The sequence below is a fragment of the Arvicanthis niloticus genome, chromosome 1, assembly GCF_011762505.2.
Source record: "Arvicanthis niloticus isolate mArvNil1 chromosome 1, mArvNil1.pat.X, whole genome shotgun sequence".
NCBI lineage: Eukaryota > Metazoa > Chordata > Mammalia > Rodentia > Muridae > Arvicanthis > Arvicanthis niloticus.
This window is the reverse complement of record NC_047658.1, coordinates 89,426,102-89,444,208: the sequence shown is the minus strand read 5'-3', so window position 1 is coordinate 89,444,208 and position 18,107 is coordinate 89,426,102. Positions and strand designations below refer to the sequence as shown.

Genomic DNA, 18,107 nt, shown 5'->3' with positions numbered 1-18,107 from the left:
CCTGGGATGGGTGGGGCTTATGTGCTGAAGACTAACATGAATTCTGTTCCTTCAGAATGGGGTTGAGTAGACCAGAGACATATACCTATCACTAGAGATTTCTTTTCAGGTATAACATTTATGACTTTTGAGTTTTTAAAATAATAAAACCAAATGAGCTAATTCCAAACTTTTATTAACAATAAATCCAATTAATAAATGCCAAGGTCAAAGTTTACGCACACAATTCCTAACATGCATCAACAAAATCAGGACGAAGACAATCAAGCAAAATCAGCAAGAACCACTTTCCTTAAGTCCTCAACGGACAGGTAAATGGGTGTAGACTTCAGCATCAGGCAATCTGGGTGCTGGAGTAAACCAGTTACTGACAGGCATTCTCTGGGCCTCAGTCCTTTGGGCTGAAATGAGGGTACCAGGAAGATGTGACAGATCAATAGAGTGCTGACAATGACAGAACCTGAATACAGTGTTTAGAGTAAATCCTGCAGACAGCCCCAGAGACCCATCTCTGGCCACCATGCTTCCTTTTATCTATCACACAGCCAGCGGTCAAAACCCTGTAAAATGGCCTGTCAAAGTACTGTTACCTCTATACAGAGTAATTGCTCAACCGTCTCAGGCTCACAATGAACGAGTGACACTCATTCACAGTGACAATGTCTGTGCCTGAGAAGGGTATGAGAAACAGAATCAACTGGTGCTTTAGACAGAACTCTGGGAACAAAAACACCCTCCTGTGGGGTTGCTAGAGGACAGGTTCTAACCCCAGAGAACACAAAACTAGGCATGACATGGTCACCCACCTGGCAACCTGAGTGGGGTATTTGAATTGAGATGGGTCTGCCACTCGGTTATTAATCAAAGAGCACAAGTCCATCAAGAACTATAATAGTCCTCAGGAATGGACCAGTGGAATCTATGTCTTAGACTTGAATGTGAGGATATAGCCATAATGATCAGTAGGAGAACCTAGCCCTGAGCGGGTAGGAGGGGAGTCCTCTGCTAACTTATACTGGACCAGAGCATCCGTAGCCATAGAAACCCATGATGTGAAATAGAATAAGACTCAGAACCAAGCAGAGCAGGGCATGGTGGCACACATCTATAATCTTCACACTTTGAAGATGGAGGTAGAAGTAGAATTAAGGACATGGCTACCCTTGGCTTCATAATGAGTTCAAGACCAGCCTGGTCCACGTAAGTTCTACTAGGTCAGCTAGAGCTTAACAATGAGACCCTGTCTTTAAAAAAAAAAAAAAAAAAAAAAAAAAGTAGGACAAGAACATTAATAGGAAAAGTTCTACAAATTAAGTATTACTGATATGCAGGTAAAGCATCTTCCGCACACACCTGGTAACCTGAGCTGGATTACTAGAATCCGGGTCAATGTGGAAAGAGAAGACCAAATCCACAAACTTGTCCTCTGACTTCCTCATATGGGTGCCTTGGCAAACGTGATCCATATACTTACAACAACAAAGGATTTATTTAGATAGGGAAGAAGGCATAAAAAGTGGGAAGTTTAAAAGTTTAGTAGAAAAATGAGGTGAACAGGAAAAGTTGTAGAAAAAGCAGGGCCTGAAAATAAAAATGGCCCTGGCTAACCACATCAAGGCAGCATGGCTAGAGTAGTCAGAGGGGTGGAAAAGCAGCCTTGGCAGTTGTGTGCAGCAGAGGTCTCATGGCAGGAAGCATCTCACTCCCACTTCTCAGCTGACTGTGACACAAGAGTACAGAGAAGCCCTTGTCTCTAGCTCTTAGGACTGTTTCCTTGTAGAGTCTCTGTTGTGAAAATGGCTTTTTATCAGTTCTTTTAAGAATATATTGGTGTACCAGGCAGTGGTGGTGGTGGCAGTGGCACACACCTTTGATCACAGCATTCAGGAGGCAGAGGCAGGTGTGGATCTCTCTAGTTCAAGGTCAGCCTGATCTACAGAGTGAGTTTCAGGACAGCTGGAACTGCACAGAGAAATCCTATCTTGAAAAAAATATATACATAGGCTGGCAAGACGGTTTTGTGGTTTACCCTGTTGCCAAACCTTTCCATCCAGGAACCCATATGGTAGAAGAGAACCAACTTCCAAAAGCAGTCCTCTGATTTCCACACATATCATGGCATGAGTGTACACACGTGTTATGTGTACAAAACCAAAAATGTAGTAAGAATTTAAATAAGAATCTAATACAATGAAGCTGGACATCATACTACATGCCTGTAGTCCCTGAGGATGAATAAGAAGATCCTGGTAGGCCTATACTACCTAGCAAGACCCTATCTGAAAAAGAAAAATGCTTTTCAGTGTTGCTTCACAAGTACGAGGTATTAGCAAGATAGAAAAATGGGAGCCCAGACCCTTCAGGAATACTTGCACAAAGGAGGGAAGAGAAAATATCTAACATGTGAGTGGCCGAGTGCACTATGCTATGTCCTGATAAACTATCACCATTTGTGCCAAGGATTCTGGTCTTGTCCAATTTCTGATCTTCTTTCTTTTCTAGGTCTTTATAGCATGTGGCTCCAGGTGCTGTTACCACTGCTTTTTAAAAACATTTTCAAAGGCTAGATGGCCGGTAAGGGTAGAGGATTCCCAGTTAGGACAGAGAGGGAGGGAGGTAGCTTCTCCTAACTAGAGGCATGCATGGCAGAGGGCTGCCCAAGCAAAAGGGTGGCTGACTGGCAACCCCATTACTCTGATACTTCAGGTTCAATCAAATCTCCTGTCAGCTGTTCCAGAGAATAAACCTGTGTATATTACTCAGTGCCGTACAAGTCAGACCACAGCTGACAACAGATGGCTCGTGGCCCAGTTCTAAATGTTGGTAAGTCCCCAAGATAGATTAGGCGCATGAAGAATTGGAAGGAAAGAGAGACACAATTAATTATCAAACTTTAATTGATAGACTAATCTTACAGGATAAACAATACGACAGCTAGTCAAGATTACATATTTAAAAAAAAATCCAGCAGCGCAAATCTAATAGACTAAATACGTTCATCTCCTCCCAAACAGGCATTGTGATTTAAAAACAAACAAGAACAGAGTGTACACCACAAGGAAACATGGTACTTACATATTGTCAGATACCTCTGCAGAAGTCTGTAGGAAAGGTAAAGAAGGTTCTCAGACACCAAGAAAGCAGAACCACCCACCCTGGCAGGTAAAATCCACCAGCTAATTTGCACACTAGAGGGCTCCTGTCCACTTCTAGGCCTATGCAGAAGGAAACAGGCCTGATCCTGACTGGAATTAACTTTATTACAAAGTCTAAAGACAGAGGGACCCATCCTTTCCCAAGGGAACAGAGCTGAACAGTAGCAAGAAGCAAGAGAAAGTTGGCAGATGGGTGAAAAGAAGGCCCAACCTTGGCATCCATCTATCTATCCCCTCCCTTCTTGGCTCCTGGCAAAGAAAAGGGCAGGCCAACTGCAATAGCTCACAATGTTCCTCCAGGCACATTAAAGAGGAAAAATTCCCTTCTGGGTGAGATATGGCAACTTTTCTGAGACATGGCAATGTAGCATAGTTCATCTCTTTGGCCCTCATAAGGGAAAGCAGCAATTAAGGAGCTACTTAGGACGTTACCAGCCAGGCTCCTACTATGTCCACAAGATGCAAAAAAAAGTACATCCTTAGACCAGTCAAACTTCATTTAAGAGCCAAAGCTACCCGCTAAGGCCCATCATGGATTAAAATACTTCTCACCAAGAGTCCTGCAACTCAGAGTCTAGTACTCGGAGCTGAGGAACCCAGGCTCAGCAGCAGTTATGTGGTCACATTTTTCTGCCAAGTCACCTCAGGGAGGAAAAGGAAGGCATGATGTCTGTGATGGCAGCCCTACAGAAGGGCCACCAGTACCACTTGTAGATGGGAGAACAGCCCTTTGAGTGGCTACATAATGACAAGCCAAGGAAGAGGCCTTATATTGAGTAGGACTCTTCTACCTAGCCTCATGTGATGCCACCAGAAGCCGCCTCCTGCATGCCCTCTCATCTGACTTAAAGAATTGTACAGAAATAATCCTGAGGAAAAACATACTGTGATGCTAGCTAAAGGGAAGAGTATTCCAATTTGCTCACAGATTTAATCAGTATATTCCACATGTTAAGAAATATATAAAGACTGTTCACGGGACTGAGTTTGACAAAATAGCAAATACTGCTGTGACCCAGACAGATCTAAACATTTATTCCCAGGGCTTCTGGTGCTGCCTGTCCCAGTCCTTCTAAGAGCTTCTGGCAAGACCTTCCATGCTGGCAGGGTCAGGAGCCAGAGCTCAAGCAGATTCAGCAAGCTCTGGAAAGCAATACTCAAAACAGCTCCATATGAAAGGTGTCATTTACATTATTTATAGAGAATATCTCCAAGTAAGGAAAAAGCACCATTTTACTGAAAATAAAAAGGCTCACAGAGGCTTTGGTCCGGTCCTCTTGAAATGACACCGGCCTGCGTGAGAAGCAGTTTGGCCCTTGGGCAGCAGGGGGATAATGGCAGGGCATGTGTACCGGGAGGAGGTGGCAAAGAGCACTGGGACACAGAAAACAGGGGGCTGGCAGGATAGGCCTCAGAGCCGAGGTGGTAACACAAGAAGCTTGTTCAAAGAGACCAAAACTAGGTATGTGGCACTGTCAAGACAAGTCTCAAGGACAGAGACATTGGCAAACAAATGACAGTATTCAAGCCAAGAAGATGCTCTATCTGCCACTTGGTCACTTCCTTGATAGGCCTGCCAAGTGCAGGAGGAGGCTGGGATAAGGAGCAAAATGCACCTTCTCCAGGAACTGCAGGCCAATAAGAACAGAAAATTTACAATTACGACTGAGGCGCTGAAACACAGGCAGTTTCTTGGACGCTGCACTTCACATGTTACTTATGCGCCCAAAACGCAGAGTAGGTTTTCCCGTCCAGATGCATAACTTGGCACTGAATACACCACAAAAAGCAAGAGGCTGTCTATGTGGGCTGGATTCCCAAACTACAGTTTAGAAGGGAAGGGCATAAATATTGTCATTAATTGGCTCACAAGGAATAGTCATCTTAGGCAATACATGCGAATACATTTCACAGGATGAGGGCGGATAACAGCTTAGAGTCCAAAGTGTGACGCTGAGAAGGTTCTCACCAAACCTTACTATGAGAGCCTGCAACCAGTGAGAGGAGAATTGCAAAGACAGCAGCAGAGAAACAGCAAACAGCACAAAGGGGATCATCCACCAAGAGACTGTCCCTCATTTCAGAGTCATTCAAGGCTTACAGAAAAGACAGCAGTTCACATGTACAAAGAACGTCAGGGCTAAAACCAGGAGAGCAAGCTGGTCCTGAAAGCAACTTATCCCATCTCTGTTGTTGGAATACCACTTGCTGACCCACTGGGTCAAAGGTCTTCCATGAGAAAGGCAGCATCTCTGAACCTGGGATAAAGGACACTTGAACTGAACGCATGAGCAAAAGGACCAAATGGAGAAGCATAATTCAAACAACCATTGGACTGCTTAAGGAGTTTTGGGAAGCTTCCCAAAAAAGAAAGTGTATGATCTGTGGCTATAATGGCAAGCTGGCTCCTTAGAACAGGGGGCCTTGGAGCAGCAAATCCTAGGCTGTGGAGATAGGCAGGTCTTTAAAGTCAAGCTAAAGGAAGGCTGTCAACAAGCAAACCAGCAATGGAACTCCTCAGAACAGGGATCCAAAGGGTACACAGGAGTCAAGTGAGAGACACTCTGCTGTTTAACGAACCCCACAGCAAGGTGGGAACCCCCACACCAAGACCACAGCTATTCTTTTCCATGTGCATTCCCAAGCAGCAGCGCATGGAAGAGAGCCTGGCAAAGAGGTGAAAATGAGGTACCAAAAGAGAAACTGGCATCTTTGGGTTTAAAACAAAATCATAGGGAAATAATAAAACAAAACAAAACAAATCTGAAATCAATGAGCACACACACACACAAAAATATATGGCTTACTCACCACTCCCATTTTGCATACAATTTTAATACCAAGAGGAAAAAAAAACAAAAAAAAAAACCAACCAAACCAAACCAAACCAAACAAAACACAACCAGACTCATCACAACGCAGTCCAAATGTTTGCAACCAAAGACATCTGAAGATTTCAGTTGAAATCACTTGTAGGAAAAAAAAAAGAGAGAAAGAAAAAAAAAGATGAGCAAAGAAAAAAGAAAACAACCAGAAAGCTTCTGATTACTCCCTCTCAGCATTACTGGTAGGCCTACTCTCAAACAGACTTCGAGTATAAGAGTATTCCACACATGTTCGAAACTTGGATTTATTAATTTCCACCATACTGACTTTAAAAATGGTATGAAGCTGACTGCAAGAAAGGGAACTGGTGATTTTAAGTTCAAATTAAGCTAATGGTGAAAGTACATCATCACCTCTGGCTTCAGTCACTACATCACCTCAGATTGAATAGAGATTGTGTGTGTGTGAACAAAGTCCCAGAACTCTGCAATCCAGGGATGCTGCGGACCTCTCCCGGCAATGTCCTTCACTTTGGGTCAGTCTCCTGGGCCAGAGGTGAAAGTGCTTTCAAAAATACTGCCACTTGCCCAGCACAGTGTCTTTGATTGCATCCACATATTGAGTTGGAACCCAGTACACCCAGTAGTAAGAGGCTTCCGTGGGGCCCAACTGAAATGCCTGCAAGGGAAAAGGAAAAACCAAGCGATGCTTCAGAGGAGGGTGACCAAGCAGGCAGAACAACAGACGCAGGAGGGAGGGGAACAAACTGATTAAAAAGGGAAGAAAAATAAAACCAAACTGTGTACATGGGGAGGAGTCTCCTATGCTTAAAGAGGAGATGGGGAATGTGAAAGGGCAGGGGGGAGGGGAAGTTCAGTTTAGCAGAGCTGACTCTAAGGCAGTGGTTTGCATACTTCAGTGTACATCAGAACCATCTGAAAGGCTTGTGAAAACAGAATACAGGCTCCAGCCTCTGGACTTTAGTTTGGGAGGCCTGAGGCAAAGCCCAAGAAACTTGTAACAAGTTCCCAGGTAATCCAATATTACTAGTACAGAGGCCACAGTCTGAGAACAGCTGCCCTAGAAAATGTCATTCATACACAGGAAGGAGGTATGAATGCCCCAAGCACACTGTGTGAAATGTTAAAATCCTAACAATAACCTACATATCCATCAGTAAGGAAGGGTACCCATAATTCACAGTAGTGTGGCCTACTCATACAAACACTAGAGTCTTTTGTTAAGATATAAACAGATCCTTTGGATCTTGAGTTATGACAGATCACAATGTCAAACCCAAGCCATCAAGTTGCAGAAGGGTACCATGATGCTATTTATGAAAACTGAAAAAAACACAACACAATATACCATCTTGTTTATGGACATATGTATAACAAAAGCACTGACAAATGAAGAACATACATGATAGATTACAATAATGGGAATGGAGAAGGGGAAGACAATGGGGACAACATCGCTGTTGGTAAAAAAAAATTTTTATTTAAAAGATTTAACATGATACAAAATATTTACAACTATCATATTTTGGTGATGAATATATGGGTAGTAGCATAAAAGGTAAGGTGTGTCCTTTTCTATATCTTTGAAACATAACTCTAAAAATTAAAGAGCACTATGAACTGTGACACACTACTCTAGCTAGACAAATGGCATCTGCAAGAAGAGGAAGTAAACCTTTCATTAGGACAAGAGTGCTATTTAATTGCATTCAAAAAAGACAGAAGAAGGGGACTGCTGAATTCACTTTCAGCCTATGACATCAGAACATTTTACCCAAATTTAATTTGAACTAAATTCTAAACCAATATTCATGAACACAAATTTTTAAAGAAATATCTGTCATGGTCCATTCATCCTATCTGCCTCCCCATCACCAGGCTGCATAAAAAACAGGATTTGCAAGCCCCACAGTGTCAAACTGCTCAAATAAATGTTTCAAAAAAGAGTAAGGGCCAGGCCAAAAATATCAATACCAACCATTAAAACAAAAATAACTGAGCAGGCAAAACAAATCTGTTTGTTATCTTGTTTTAGAGATTACAGGGAGGTGAGGGTGTAGAGACCCATAATGGCCCCAGAGCCCAGTATGTTCTCATCGCCACCAGAAAGAAAGCCCAAGAGCCTGTATCCATCCATCGGTTGCAGTCCCATGGCCTTTCTTTGGCACCACCTAGCTGACCCTGAGCAGAAAGGAAAAGCGGCTACACTAACTCTCCAGACCACTGTACCCTAAATCCCTTTCACTGATTGCCCTAGAGCAAATAGATTGTCCAACACATCTCTACACCATGGACTTGATAATCTTACCTACAATTCGAACAACTAGCTGTTCCTCATAGAGGTGTAGGGGTGGGAAGGGATATGGCAACATCACTACAAGTTACTGAAAAAACTGTCCCCTGAATGACAACAGCAGGAAACCCAACCCTGAACTTTGGAGTCTAGGCAGGTAAACTTTATTTGTAAAGTGCTCATTCTGTAAAAACTGATGAGCTCTAAGCAGAACAAGCATGCTCTGAGCCCCATCCTCCCAAAGGGGCCCTGGCTTCATGGGCATATGCTGGGCATAGCAGATCAGTACAAGAGGAAGACTTCTTGGTGTCTTCACAGCCCCCTAACTAAGGGGATGTTCTCTTTTATAAGTAAGACAAAACTTAAAATGAAAGTCCACAAACTGTTTCAATTCATTTTCCTGGCCTAAAAGCAAACTAATCCAAATAAGAGGGAGACAGAAGAAATTTCTAAAAAGGACAGGAAAAAAACATATCCTCCTTTGTACAGCTGTGAGTCTGTAAATAAACACAACTCTTAGTAGACAAGAAAATATAAGTCTTTAGTCTTCTGAAGACTGCTTTCTTTTCAGATAGAAATGCCCTGTGGAAAAAGTACTCCCTACAAGATGAAACAGAAGCAGGTGGCCAGGCAGGCTGAGGCTACTCACCATCATGTGGTAGTCTTCATGTCCTTCAATAGGTTCACTGACCACGTTTTTAATGGAGCCCATGGGCAGCTTCTCAGTCCGCTCTAGGTTGAAAGAATGACAGCAGTTACTCAAGGATCTACCTATCCCAACTCCTCCTGGGCCACAACAATTCCTCCCATACCACAGCTGGTTGGACCTATAGTAACGTAGGTAGCAGGCAACACTCCCTCTGGGGATGAGGAACACCGTCTTCTGACTAATACATTTAAAGTCTGGTAAAGAGCTGGGAAATAGGGAGCATTAACTGAAGAACAGGATTTGGTGATGATATGGTAAAAGTCCAAGGGCACATTTACCTGTCTTCTTATGATGAATGATCATTAAGAACACCTCAAAACTCCTCTATGTTTTCATAACCCAAACCCACAATCAGCTAAGGTTTTGAACACCTAAAAAAGGCAAAGTGAGGAAGCACACAAGAAAGCAGCAACAGGAGAAGTATGGCAACTTATAAGGCTAATGCCTATGCCAAGACTCACTCAAACCTCTACAAACATCAGTTTGTGGTGGTCTCTCAAAACATTTACACTCTCACCTGATTAACACTGGAGATACCAACAATCAAATGGGCAGAGAACATTTTACAAGTTAAGGATGACAGAAAAGAAGAGCCAATAATGAGGCTGACCTTCAGGGAGATGAGGCAAGAGCAGCAGACAAGTGTAATGGTGGGGAGGCACAAGGATCTGTGCCAAAGGAAATAACCCAGGAAGCACCAGATACCTGAGGTGCAGGTGGGTACTGCCAGAAAACTGGTAAATAAGGTGGAAAATACTCCTTATGGCCTCTGCAGAAAAAAAAAATCTAGAAAGGCAGACAAGTAAACAAATTAAGTTACCAAACTAGAATTTTAATAGGAGTTCTGGGCTCTGGTCTTACCAGTGACATAAAGTATTAAACTTTCATAGGCCTTGACTTCAGAGAACTGGGAACAGGGAAGAGTCTACTTTGTGGCTCTAAAACATCAGTCACATACAGACAAGACCAACAGCCTCCTCAAGATTGAGACTTTATAAAAATACTTGCACTTTGAAATGCCAGATTTCATACCATTATAGATTTCTGACCTTTCCTCAAATTCCAAAGATTAGACAATCCAACTCCACAAGGCAGATAATAGCAGTCAGCTAAGCTTTGACTGCACTACAAGCAGGGTGAGACAGTGACCACAAGCTGGGAATGCTCTCCTGGACATCTCCATGGTCTGTCTCACCCTGCTTCTTCCTGCCCAGACATTGAGATGTTATATGTGGCAGTCTTGAAGGTCCCTTACACAGCAAAAAAAAAAAAAAAAAAAAAAAAAAAAAAAAAGCCACGGAGAGGCCAATTAGCTGCTGGGACAGTCACTTCATAGCAGCTTCTTGCAGAAGACAAGCTAGTGGCTTTTAGCCAATTCCCAGAACAAGCTGTACTTCTGCAAGTCCTTTTGATGCCAGGTGACAGGCCTCCTGGGCACATAAGAAGAACACTTACCTACCCGCTGAGCTGCTAGGTTGATAAGGAAAAGCCTGGCTCAGAATGAAGTGCTCAGCCTCATCAACCATGAAAGGCACAAGGAGCTCATGGCTATGCTCTTTTAAAACAGCTCCAATCTCATTGTATCAGGACTCTTGTAGAGCTCTGCCCTTACACTAAAGCAGGAAGCCAGCTGCTTTTAGAAGCTTAAATAAAATCTCTAAGCCAGCCATGATAGTTCATGCCTATAAACCCAGTACTCAGGAGCCTGGGACAAGAGAAGCACCAAAAGTCTAAAGCCAGGTTACCCTATAGTTTTCTCAAAAATAACAAACAACATATGCAATTTCATGGGGAAAAAATTATTCCAAGGACCCATAAAGCACAAGACTTGAATCTTAACTAAACTCCTTGTCTGCACCTACTACTCTCCTGAACATGATGGCTTTACTACACCAGACTGGTCAACTGCTCTGAATCTGGACTGCCAGCAAGCAAAGAAGGCCAAGCTACAGAGGAGAGCCATGTGTATCAGCAAGCAAATGATGTAAGAGGACGAAAACAAGATCACCAGAAAAACCCACAGGCAGGGGGCAGCTAATCACTAGCCAAGGAGATGATACGACAGGATGTTCTCTCCAGAACAAAGTGTTCAAGCAAAGCCAACATAAGTCACTGGAGCACTGGAAAAACCTTTAAAAACTTAGAAAGACTGTGTTACCATGCAGCTAAGAGTTGACTGTGAAATGAACATTGCCAGTTATCCCAAAATGAAAAAATGCAAGCATTTTCAGCATCTCAGTTCATTTTAAGAATCCCTAGGGTTGAAACAGTAATGTGTTCTAGATTCATGTTTTAGACAATAAAAACCACACTTCCCACCACCCTGTTCAAGTTTTATTTTTGTGAAACTTGGTTCCATTTTCTGCCACCTGCCCTTGGAACCATTAAATCTCTGATGATGGGACCTCTATTCTCTTCTTTGGCATTTACCTCAAAACACTGAATACCTACAGTGCTGGCCAGAAACAGGTGAATTAGGCATGTTCGGGTCCCTCCAGGAATCTAACGGGGACAGACAAGTCAGAGAGTAATGAGTGCTCTGGGGACAGAGTGCTGGAGCAGCAGCAGCAGCAGCAGCAGCAGCTCAAGTGGAGAGTTAGGAAGATGTGAGGAAGGCTTCTTTAGAAAAGGACATGGGGGAGGGGGAGCGTCGGGGCTAGAAGACTATTAATCCTAAGGGCTAAGGGGAAGACATTCTAGGGTAGGCACCAGAAAGATAAGAGCTGTGCAAAACATGAGCTGGGAAAGTGAAGAATGAGGCTCAAGTACATAGGGACATGAGTGCACACAGAGCAGGCCAAGGTTTGGAGTGGGGTATGTTTAGACATCTGAACCTGGCCCTGAAGACCTGTAAATGTTTATAGGCACAAGAACCAGACAAAAAAAGCAATACAACAAGAATGACCAAAGATGATAGGTGGGGACAGAGAAATGGAAACTTGGTTCTAAAGCAACTTTAAGAAGATACAAACAGTCTTTACCAGTACTAGGGAATTGCAGAGAAAGGGACACAGGCAATCCTGGAGTGTAACTAACAAGATTTGGTAACTAGCCGGGACTGATGGTGCACACCTTTAATCCCAGGAGGCACGTTCGGGTCCCTCCAGGAATCTAACGGGAGTGCTCTGGGGACAGAGTGCAGGAGCAGGAGCAGCAGCAGCAGCAGTTCAAGTGGAGAGTTAGGAAGACGTGAGGAAGGCTTCTTTAGAAAAGGACATGGGGGGGGGGGGGGGACAGAGGAGGCAGAGGCAAATGGATCTAAGAGTTTAAGGCTAACCTGGTCTACAAAGCAAGTTCTAAGTCAGCCAGGGTTACAGAGAGAAGTTCCAAGTCAAAAACAAACAAAAAAAACCTGGTAACCATCAGGGTAAGGTTGAGTGGGGATGCTCAGAGAGATACTTCCCAGAAATACCAAGGTTGAACCAGATACTGTTCACATGTGAGGAATTGGGCAACAAGGGATGAGGGTATATACAAAGGTCAATCATCAGGCAAAGAAGAAATTCTAGCCAGCAATTAGGCAAACTTCACTTCTATAGTCAAACTGACCTACCATAAGCCAAGCTAACTAAACATAAGATGGGGCCATGAGGAGCATGGTGAATACCACTGTTCAGTAACAGTTCCTCAATGCCATGGGAAGAGTGCAGGCTCCAATGGCCAGATCTTCTGATATTTTCCAAGACAAGCTCCCCCATTAGTATCAAAGAAACTATATAATTTGTACAACTATGTGATATACCCATAAAACCCTTGCCTAAGGACTAAACTTGGGTCACATGCTTAGGACCCCTTAGTTTGTATGTAATATAAGGGTCAACTTTTCTGAAGGATGGTCTCTAAGATCAGACTGAAAAGAATGAGGGGGAAGAGGCCAACCAAGAGGCAAGCATATACAGACACAGTCAAAAGCCAGGAATATGAAAAGAACGGTGAGGAGAGGGGCTCCAAATGAAAGGCAGAATCGCAGTCAGGAGCCAGTGCTGTTGGGCACTAGAGGCAGGCAGGGTGCTGGGATGCCAAGGAGGCTGAAAGAACTAGAGTACCTTTAGTGCCAATCCACAGCTGGTCTTGCTCTAGCTTAAAGGTGAGTCTCACTTTCCCTCCAGACTTATTGTACATGCCAGACAAGGGTACCGTTGGCAGACGCTCCTGGAGGCATAAGAGCACAGTGAGAAAGGGAGAGACAGTAGGACAGAGAGAGGGAGATGAGACAGAACTTCAGGTCATGATTACAGTAATATTAGACTGTGAACTGGCTCCTTTTTAGGGGCTCAAAAAGTAGGCCAGCTTACCTGGGCACCCTTAACAGATGGCATCACATCTTCAGGTTTTCCTTTGTCCAATACTTTCCTGTGTTGCTACAATATAAGCCAGAACAGAGAGAAAATGAAACAGCTGATCATATTTGAGTCAGGTTTCCAGCTCTTGAATTAGACAGGATGAAGCAGTCTTTAAGTCTGTTTGAAAGTATTTAGTACCAACAGACTATGGATCCCGTCACTGCAGAGCAACTGTGTTCAAGGGAGTCGTCTGTGTTGATAATGAAATGTTCCATACCTATGCTAGCCACTGGCCTGCCTATGGAGCACTTATATGTAGTTGGCAACAGAAAAAAGTGACTTCTCAATTATACTTAAGCTTAACTATCCATATCATCCGTAGCCACCATATTAGATATGTTCCACTGACTAAGGTTTCTAATTTATAATTTCAATGTTTACTCTCATCTCTCCAGGTAAAAAACTAACCATTAAGTCAACAGGTAAGAAAGAAGAGCAACATCTGTATTCTTCAGCTTCAAAGAAACCATAAGCTGCCTATGTAGATATAAATGTCAAGCAGGATCATTTCTGAATTATTATGTAGAGCCAGACTATGACAGAAGTCTTCTCTGTCCCACCCTCAACCCAGACACAAAGAAAACCCAAGGAACCACATTTTGAAAACAGAAAAATGCTGACTCCCCTATACCCTACCATTAAGAGCCTCCAAGTCCCATTCCTGCCCTCTACCCCAGGACTCAAAAGTTCAAGCTCATAGCCCTCAAATGCATTCATCTCATCTCCTTTACATCTGTAGCTTTACAGATACAGTAGCTGCTTGGTAAAGCTGGAACTATAGACCAATAAATGAGCCAGGGGTAAAACTAATCCAAATGTAAGCATTAACAGGCAACAGGCCAACTGAAACCTTCACTGGCATAGCAGAGTACTGTGGTAGGGATTGCTAGTGAAGGGCTGTTGCTGACACCAGCCTGAGATTCTGGAACTTACTGATCAAAAGCCTAATGAGGGAGTGAAGTCTCATTAGGTTGTGCTATGCCTTGTCGTAACCAGCGGCATCACCAAAGCAAAGCATCATAGAATGGAAGTATAGTTTGAGTCATACTTTTAAGTACCTTTGGGAGCATTGTCCCTGCACAGTGGTGAACAGCTCTACCAATGCTGACCTACTATTAGTAACCTAAAACCTGTATTTGCAAGGCAGGTTATACACTAAGGATCTGACAGAAGAAAATTTTCACATTTCCTTCATAGATGTGTCAAGGGAAAACAGAAAATACCAATGACCTCAACAAATTACAGGAAATTAGGATCTCATATTTAGGGATGAAAATGGCTCATACCAATATTTACTTTTAGATAATTCAACTTTACAACACTTATCGACTGCATGGAGATGCTGCTTTGCAGTAAAACATGTGTTATGTATTGACAAGGTCCCAGGTTCAATCCCTAGCACCAAATAAATACAACACAAAACAAATACTCTATGGAAAGCTGTTTTGAAGATCAGTTTCAGAGATTTTGTAAAGATAACACAGTTTTAAAATGTTACACAATATTCTCTTTGTTATGTAGAGTAGCCACTTGTTACCAAACAATATTCCCCCCCCCCCAACACATTCATATTTCCATCAAAAAAAAAAAAAAAAAAAAAAAAAAAAAAAAAAAAAAAAAAAAAAAAAAAAGAAAATAGTAGCTGGGCAGTGGTGGCGCACACCTTTAACCCCAGCACTTGGGAGGCAGAGGCAGGCAGATTTCTGAGTTCCAGGCCAGCCTGGTCTACAGAGCGAGTTCCAGGACAGCCAGGGCTACACAGAGAAACCCTGTCTCTAAAAATGAAAAACAACAACAACAACAACAACAACAAAAAACAAACAAAAAAAAGAAAATAGCATAACTGTTCCCACCATTCTGTTCAATTTTACTGCCAAATTTGTAAAAAATACTTCTTTCTGGTTACAAAGTAAACACAGGTTATAGATGTCTAACAGAAAACCCAGTCCCAGTGCTGGCACTTTAGTGTCTACTGTCCCTCAAATGTTGGTTCAAGTCAGATCTACTGTGTTGAGGATACAGAGTAAATAAAAGTACGTAACAGGCTGGGGTAGCTCAGTGTAGAGCTCTTGCTTACTGCCATGAGTGAGACTCTAGGCTCAGTCCTCTATACTGTACACACACAAACACAAGCCTATACACAGGCATGATGGCACACGCCCATAAACTCAGACCTAGGGAGACAGAGACAAGAGAGCTGTTAAAAATTCCAGACCAGACTAGTCTCCAGATCAAGCTTCAGGCCAGTCAGGGAAAAATAAAAACCCTGCCTCAAAAAACAAGCACACAAAAATGAGAAAGAGAGATAATACAAAAATTCAGACTCCTTCGTGGAGGAGCATTATAAATTCAATACAAAGCAAGAAGTATCTATCTTTTTATTCAGCTTGATTTTATTTTATTCAGCCTGAAATGGTCAGTTTTAGGAGAACCTCTGAAATCTGTTGACTTCAATACCTTTCCAGAATTGGACTTTCTGAACTTGAAAACACACACACCCACGTACACACCCACACCCCAAATGGGAGCAGTTGTAAGGAACGGGGGCTTAATTCCAACACTGGTCATAGTCTCTGGCACTACTAAGAGAAACCCACATGTGACTTCCTTTGCTAACTAGTTAGAGTCTCCCTTTACAAAGGCCTTATCCTAAAGCAGGAAGACTAAGGTACACTGACCCGCCAGATGACAAAGATCCATATTTCAGGTAGCTGTCAACTCCACTCTGCTGCACCCAACTGCTCCATAAATTTTCATCATGGGCCCTGTCCAAAAAGGAGCTTATTCTAGGGAGAATGTAACCAGCCTCCAGATTCCCAGGACCAACAAGCAAGTACATGATGGTCTTACCTTCTGCCTGCAGAGGGGTTCCTTCTTGTTTTCTTCAGCCTTTGAATCCTGCTGGGCAGCATCTTTCGGGGTGTTTACTGCTAAAACATCATTTATAGTAGAGCCAACCACCATGATCTTGGCCCCACTGGTCACTTTTATTTCTCTCAACGTTTTGTCTTCAGGAACAAGTCCTTTATACATGACCTTCTGCATGGGCAGGTGGGAGACCTTGACAAAAAGTGGAAGGCAGTAAAAGGAAATTAAGCAGGAAAACGTGTGGACCATCCCCCTTCGCTAACAAAACAGGAAGTGAATACTGGTCCATCAGCTATCAGCTTGGTTAATTTGGAGGAATTCAGAACACCAGGACTTAACTTGGAGGAATTCAGAACACCAGGACTATTTGATTGGTAAAACTTGGTCCTTCTACATAAATTTGAGGTATTTAGAATTGTTTGATATGTCTTAGCTATCATTCTTTCCAAGTTGAAACTCAATCTCCTATCCACTTAAATACTGAGAATTCCCAAGTGTCAGGGATTCAGAAGCCAGTAAGTCACTGTTCTATGGCATTTTACACGCTACATGGAGAAAGCTTTAAAAAGAAAGTATTTCAAGTAGCAAACCAAAATAAATAGAACGACCAAATATGAATATTTGTAAAGGGCCACCAGGACAGTCGACAGCACTGTTTCCCTTACGAAACTTATCTATCTGCTAAAAATAAATCCGTGGTTAAATCCTAGACACGTTCACAATCTCCTGTAAATTTAATGAATACCGCGGGAGATTTTCACTAGCAATGATAGTCCAATATTAGTTAGAAGGGTGAGCCTAATACTCAAGATTCAGGCTTGCATCTCAGTCGACCACTTGGTGGTACCTCTATCATCTTGGGCCTAATTTTCCCTCTCTGATTAATAATGGACATACAAGTACTGACTTCCGAAAACTGCAGTGAGGACAGCGAGAATCTAGGCAAGAAAATCACAGTTTAGCACTACGTAAGCACCAAGAGCTAGAAGGTAGGGTGTGGGTAGAAGCAGTTGGTTATCAGCTCCCAGAATACCTGTAATGGAGTGAATCTTCTGCTTTAACTCGGAACCCGTGCTGTCCAGAGGGACCTTCACGTCGTGCTTGGTCTTGTTCCAGATTATCTTCAGATCCACCAGCTCCCTGCCCGCACCACCGCCCGCGTCCTCGCCGTTGCTGACCGAGGCCTGGGCCGCAGGGTCCCCGGGGGGCTGGGCCGGGGCCGGCTGCAGGTTGCCTCGTGCGTCGCAGGAGTCCTCCGGCGCTGCCCCTACGGCTGCTTCGGCCTCCACGCAGTTGAGGGGCCGTGCGGGCGCCTCGGGCGCCACAGCCTCGGCCTCCGTGTCCATGCCTGGCTCCTCCATGCCTGCAAAGGGGTTAAGGGGAGGGTGCTCGCCACGAGCCCGGCCTGCGACAAGAATGGGCCCAGGCACCGCCGTTGCTGCGCCACGCTCCTCCCTCTGGGGCCAGGCCCAGTCCCACGACCCCGGCAGCTCCCGCAAGCTCTTCAGTCACCGACCGCCTACCTTCCCCGCCACACTCACCATCCGGGGCTCCGGCCGCCGCCATGATGATTGTGTACAACACCCACCGCGCCCGCAGGGGCCGCCGGGAAGAAGCGAGCTGGCTGAGATTGGCCCCCGCAACAGCCCCTAATTTCACACAGGCTGGCCGGAAACAGGTGGAGGTTTCTATGGAGACCCGCCTCCTCCGCTTCCCGGGCCGGCCCCTGCCACGCTTTAACATTCCCGCAGCCGAAGGGGGCGGGTCTGGGAAATCGCCCGCTCGCTGCGCTCTGTCCCCGAGCAGCGGCGCATCCCCACCCTTGTCCAGAGGGGCGTGAGCAGCCCAGATAGGCGTCCTACGCCTTTAAGTGGCGGGGCCGTGCTCGCTGTG

At 44.0% G+C, this 18,107-nt stretch overlaps 1 protein-coding gene across 1 annotated transcript; it reads right to left on the bottom strand.

Annotated features, from left to right (window-relative positions):
• Positions 1 to 2,874: 2,874 nt before the first annotated feature.
• Ubfd1 (ubiquitin family domain containing 1) lies at positions 2,875 to 18,056 on the bottom strand. The gene is given in 8 exon segments (XM_034503448.2): positions 2,875 to 6,659; positions 8,944 to 9,026; positions 13,050 to 13,155; positions 13,299 to 13,364; positions 16,197 to 16,391; positions 16,393 to 16,406; positions 17,248 to 17,577; positions 17,756 to 18,056. Coding segments are annotated over 8 exon segments (1,107 nt in total). The 5' UTR covers positions 17,958 to 18,056; the 3' UTR covers positions 2,875 to 6,548.
• Positions 18,057 to 18,107: the final 51 nt, after the last annotated feature.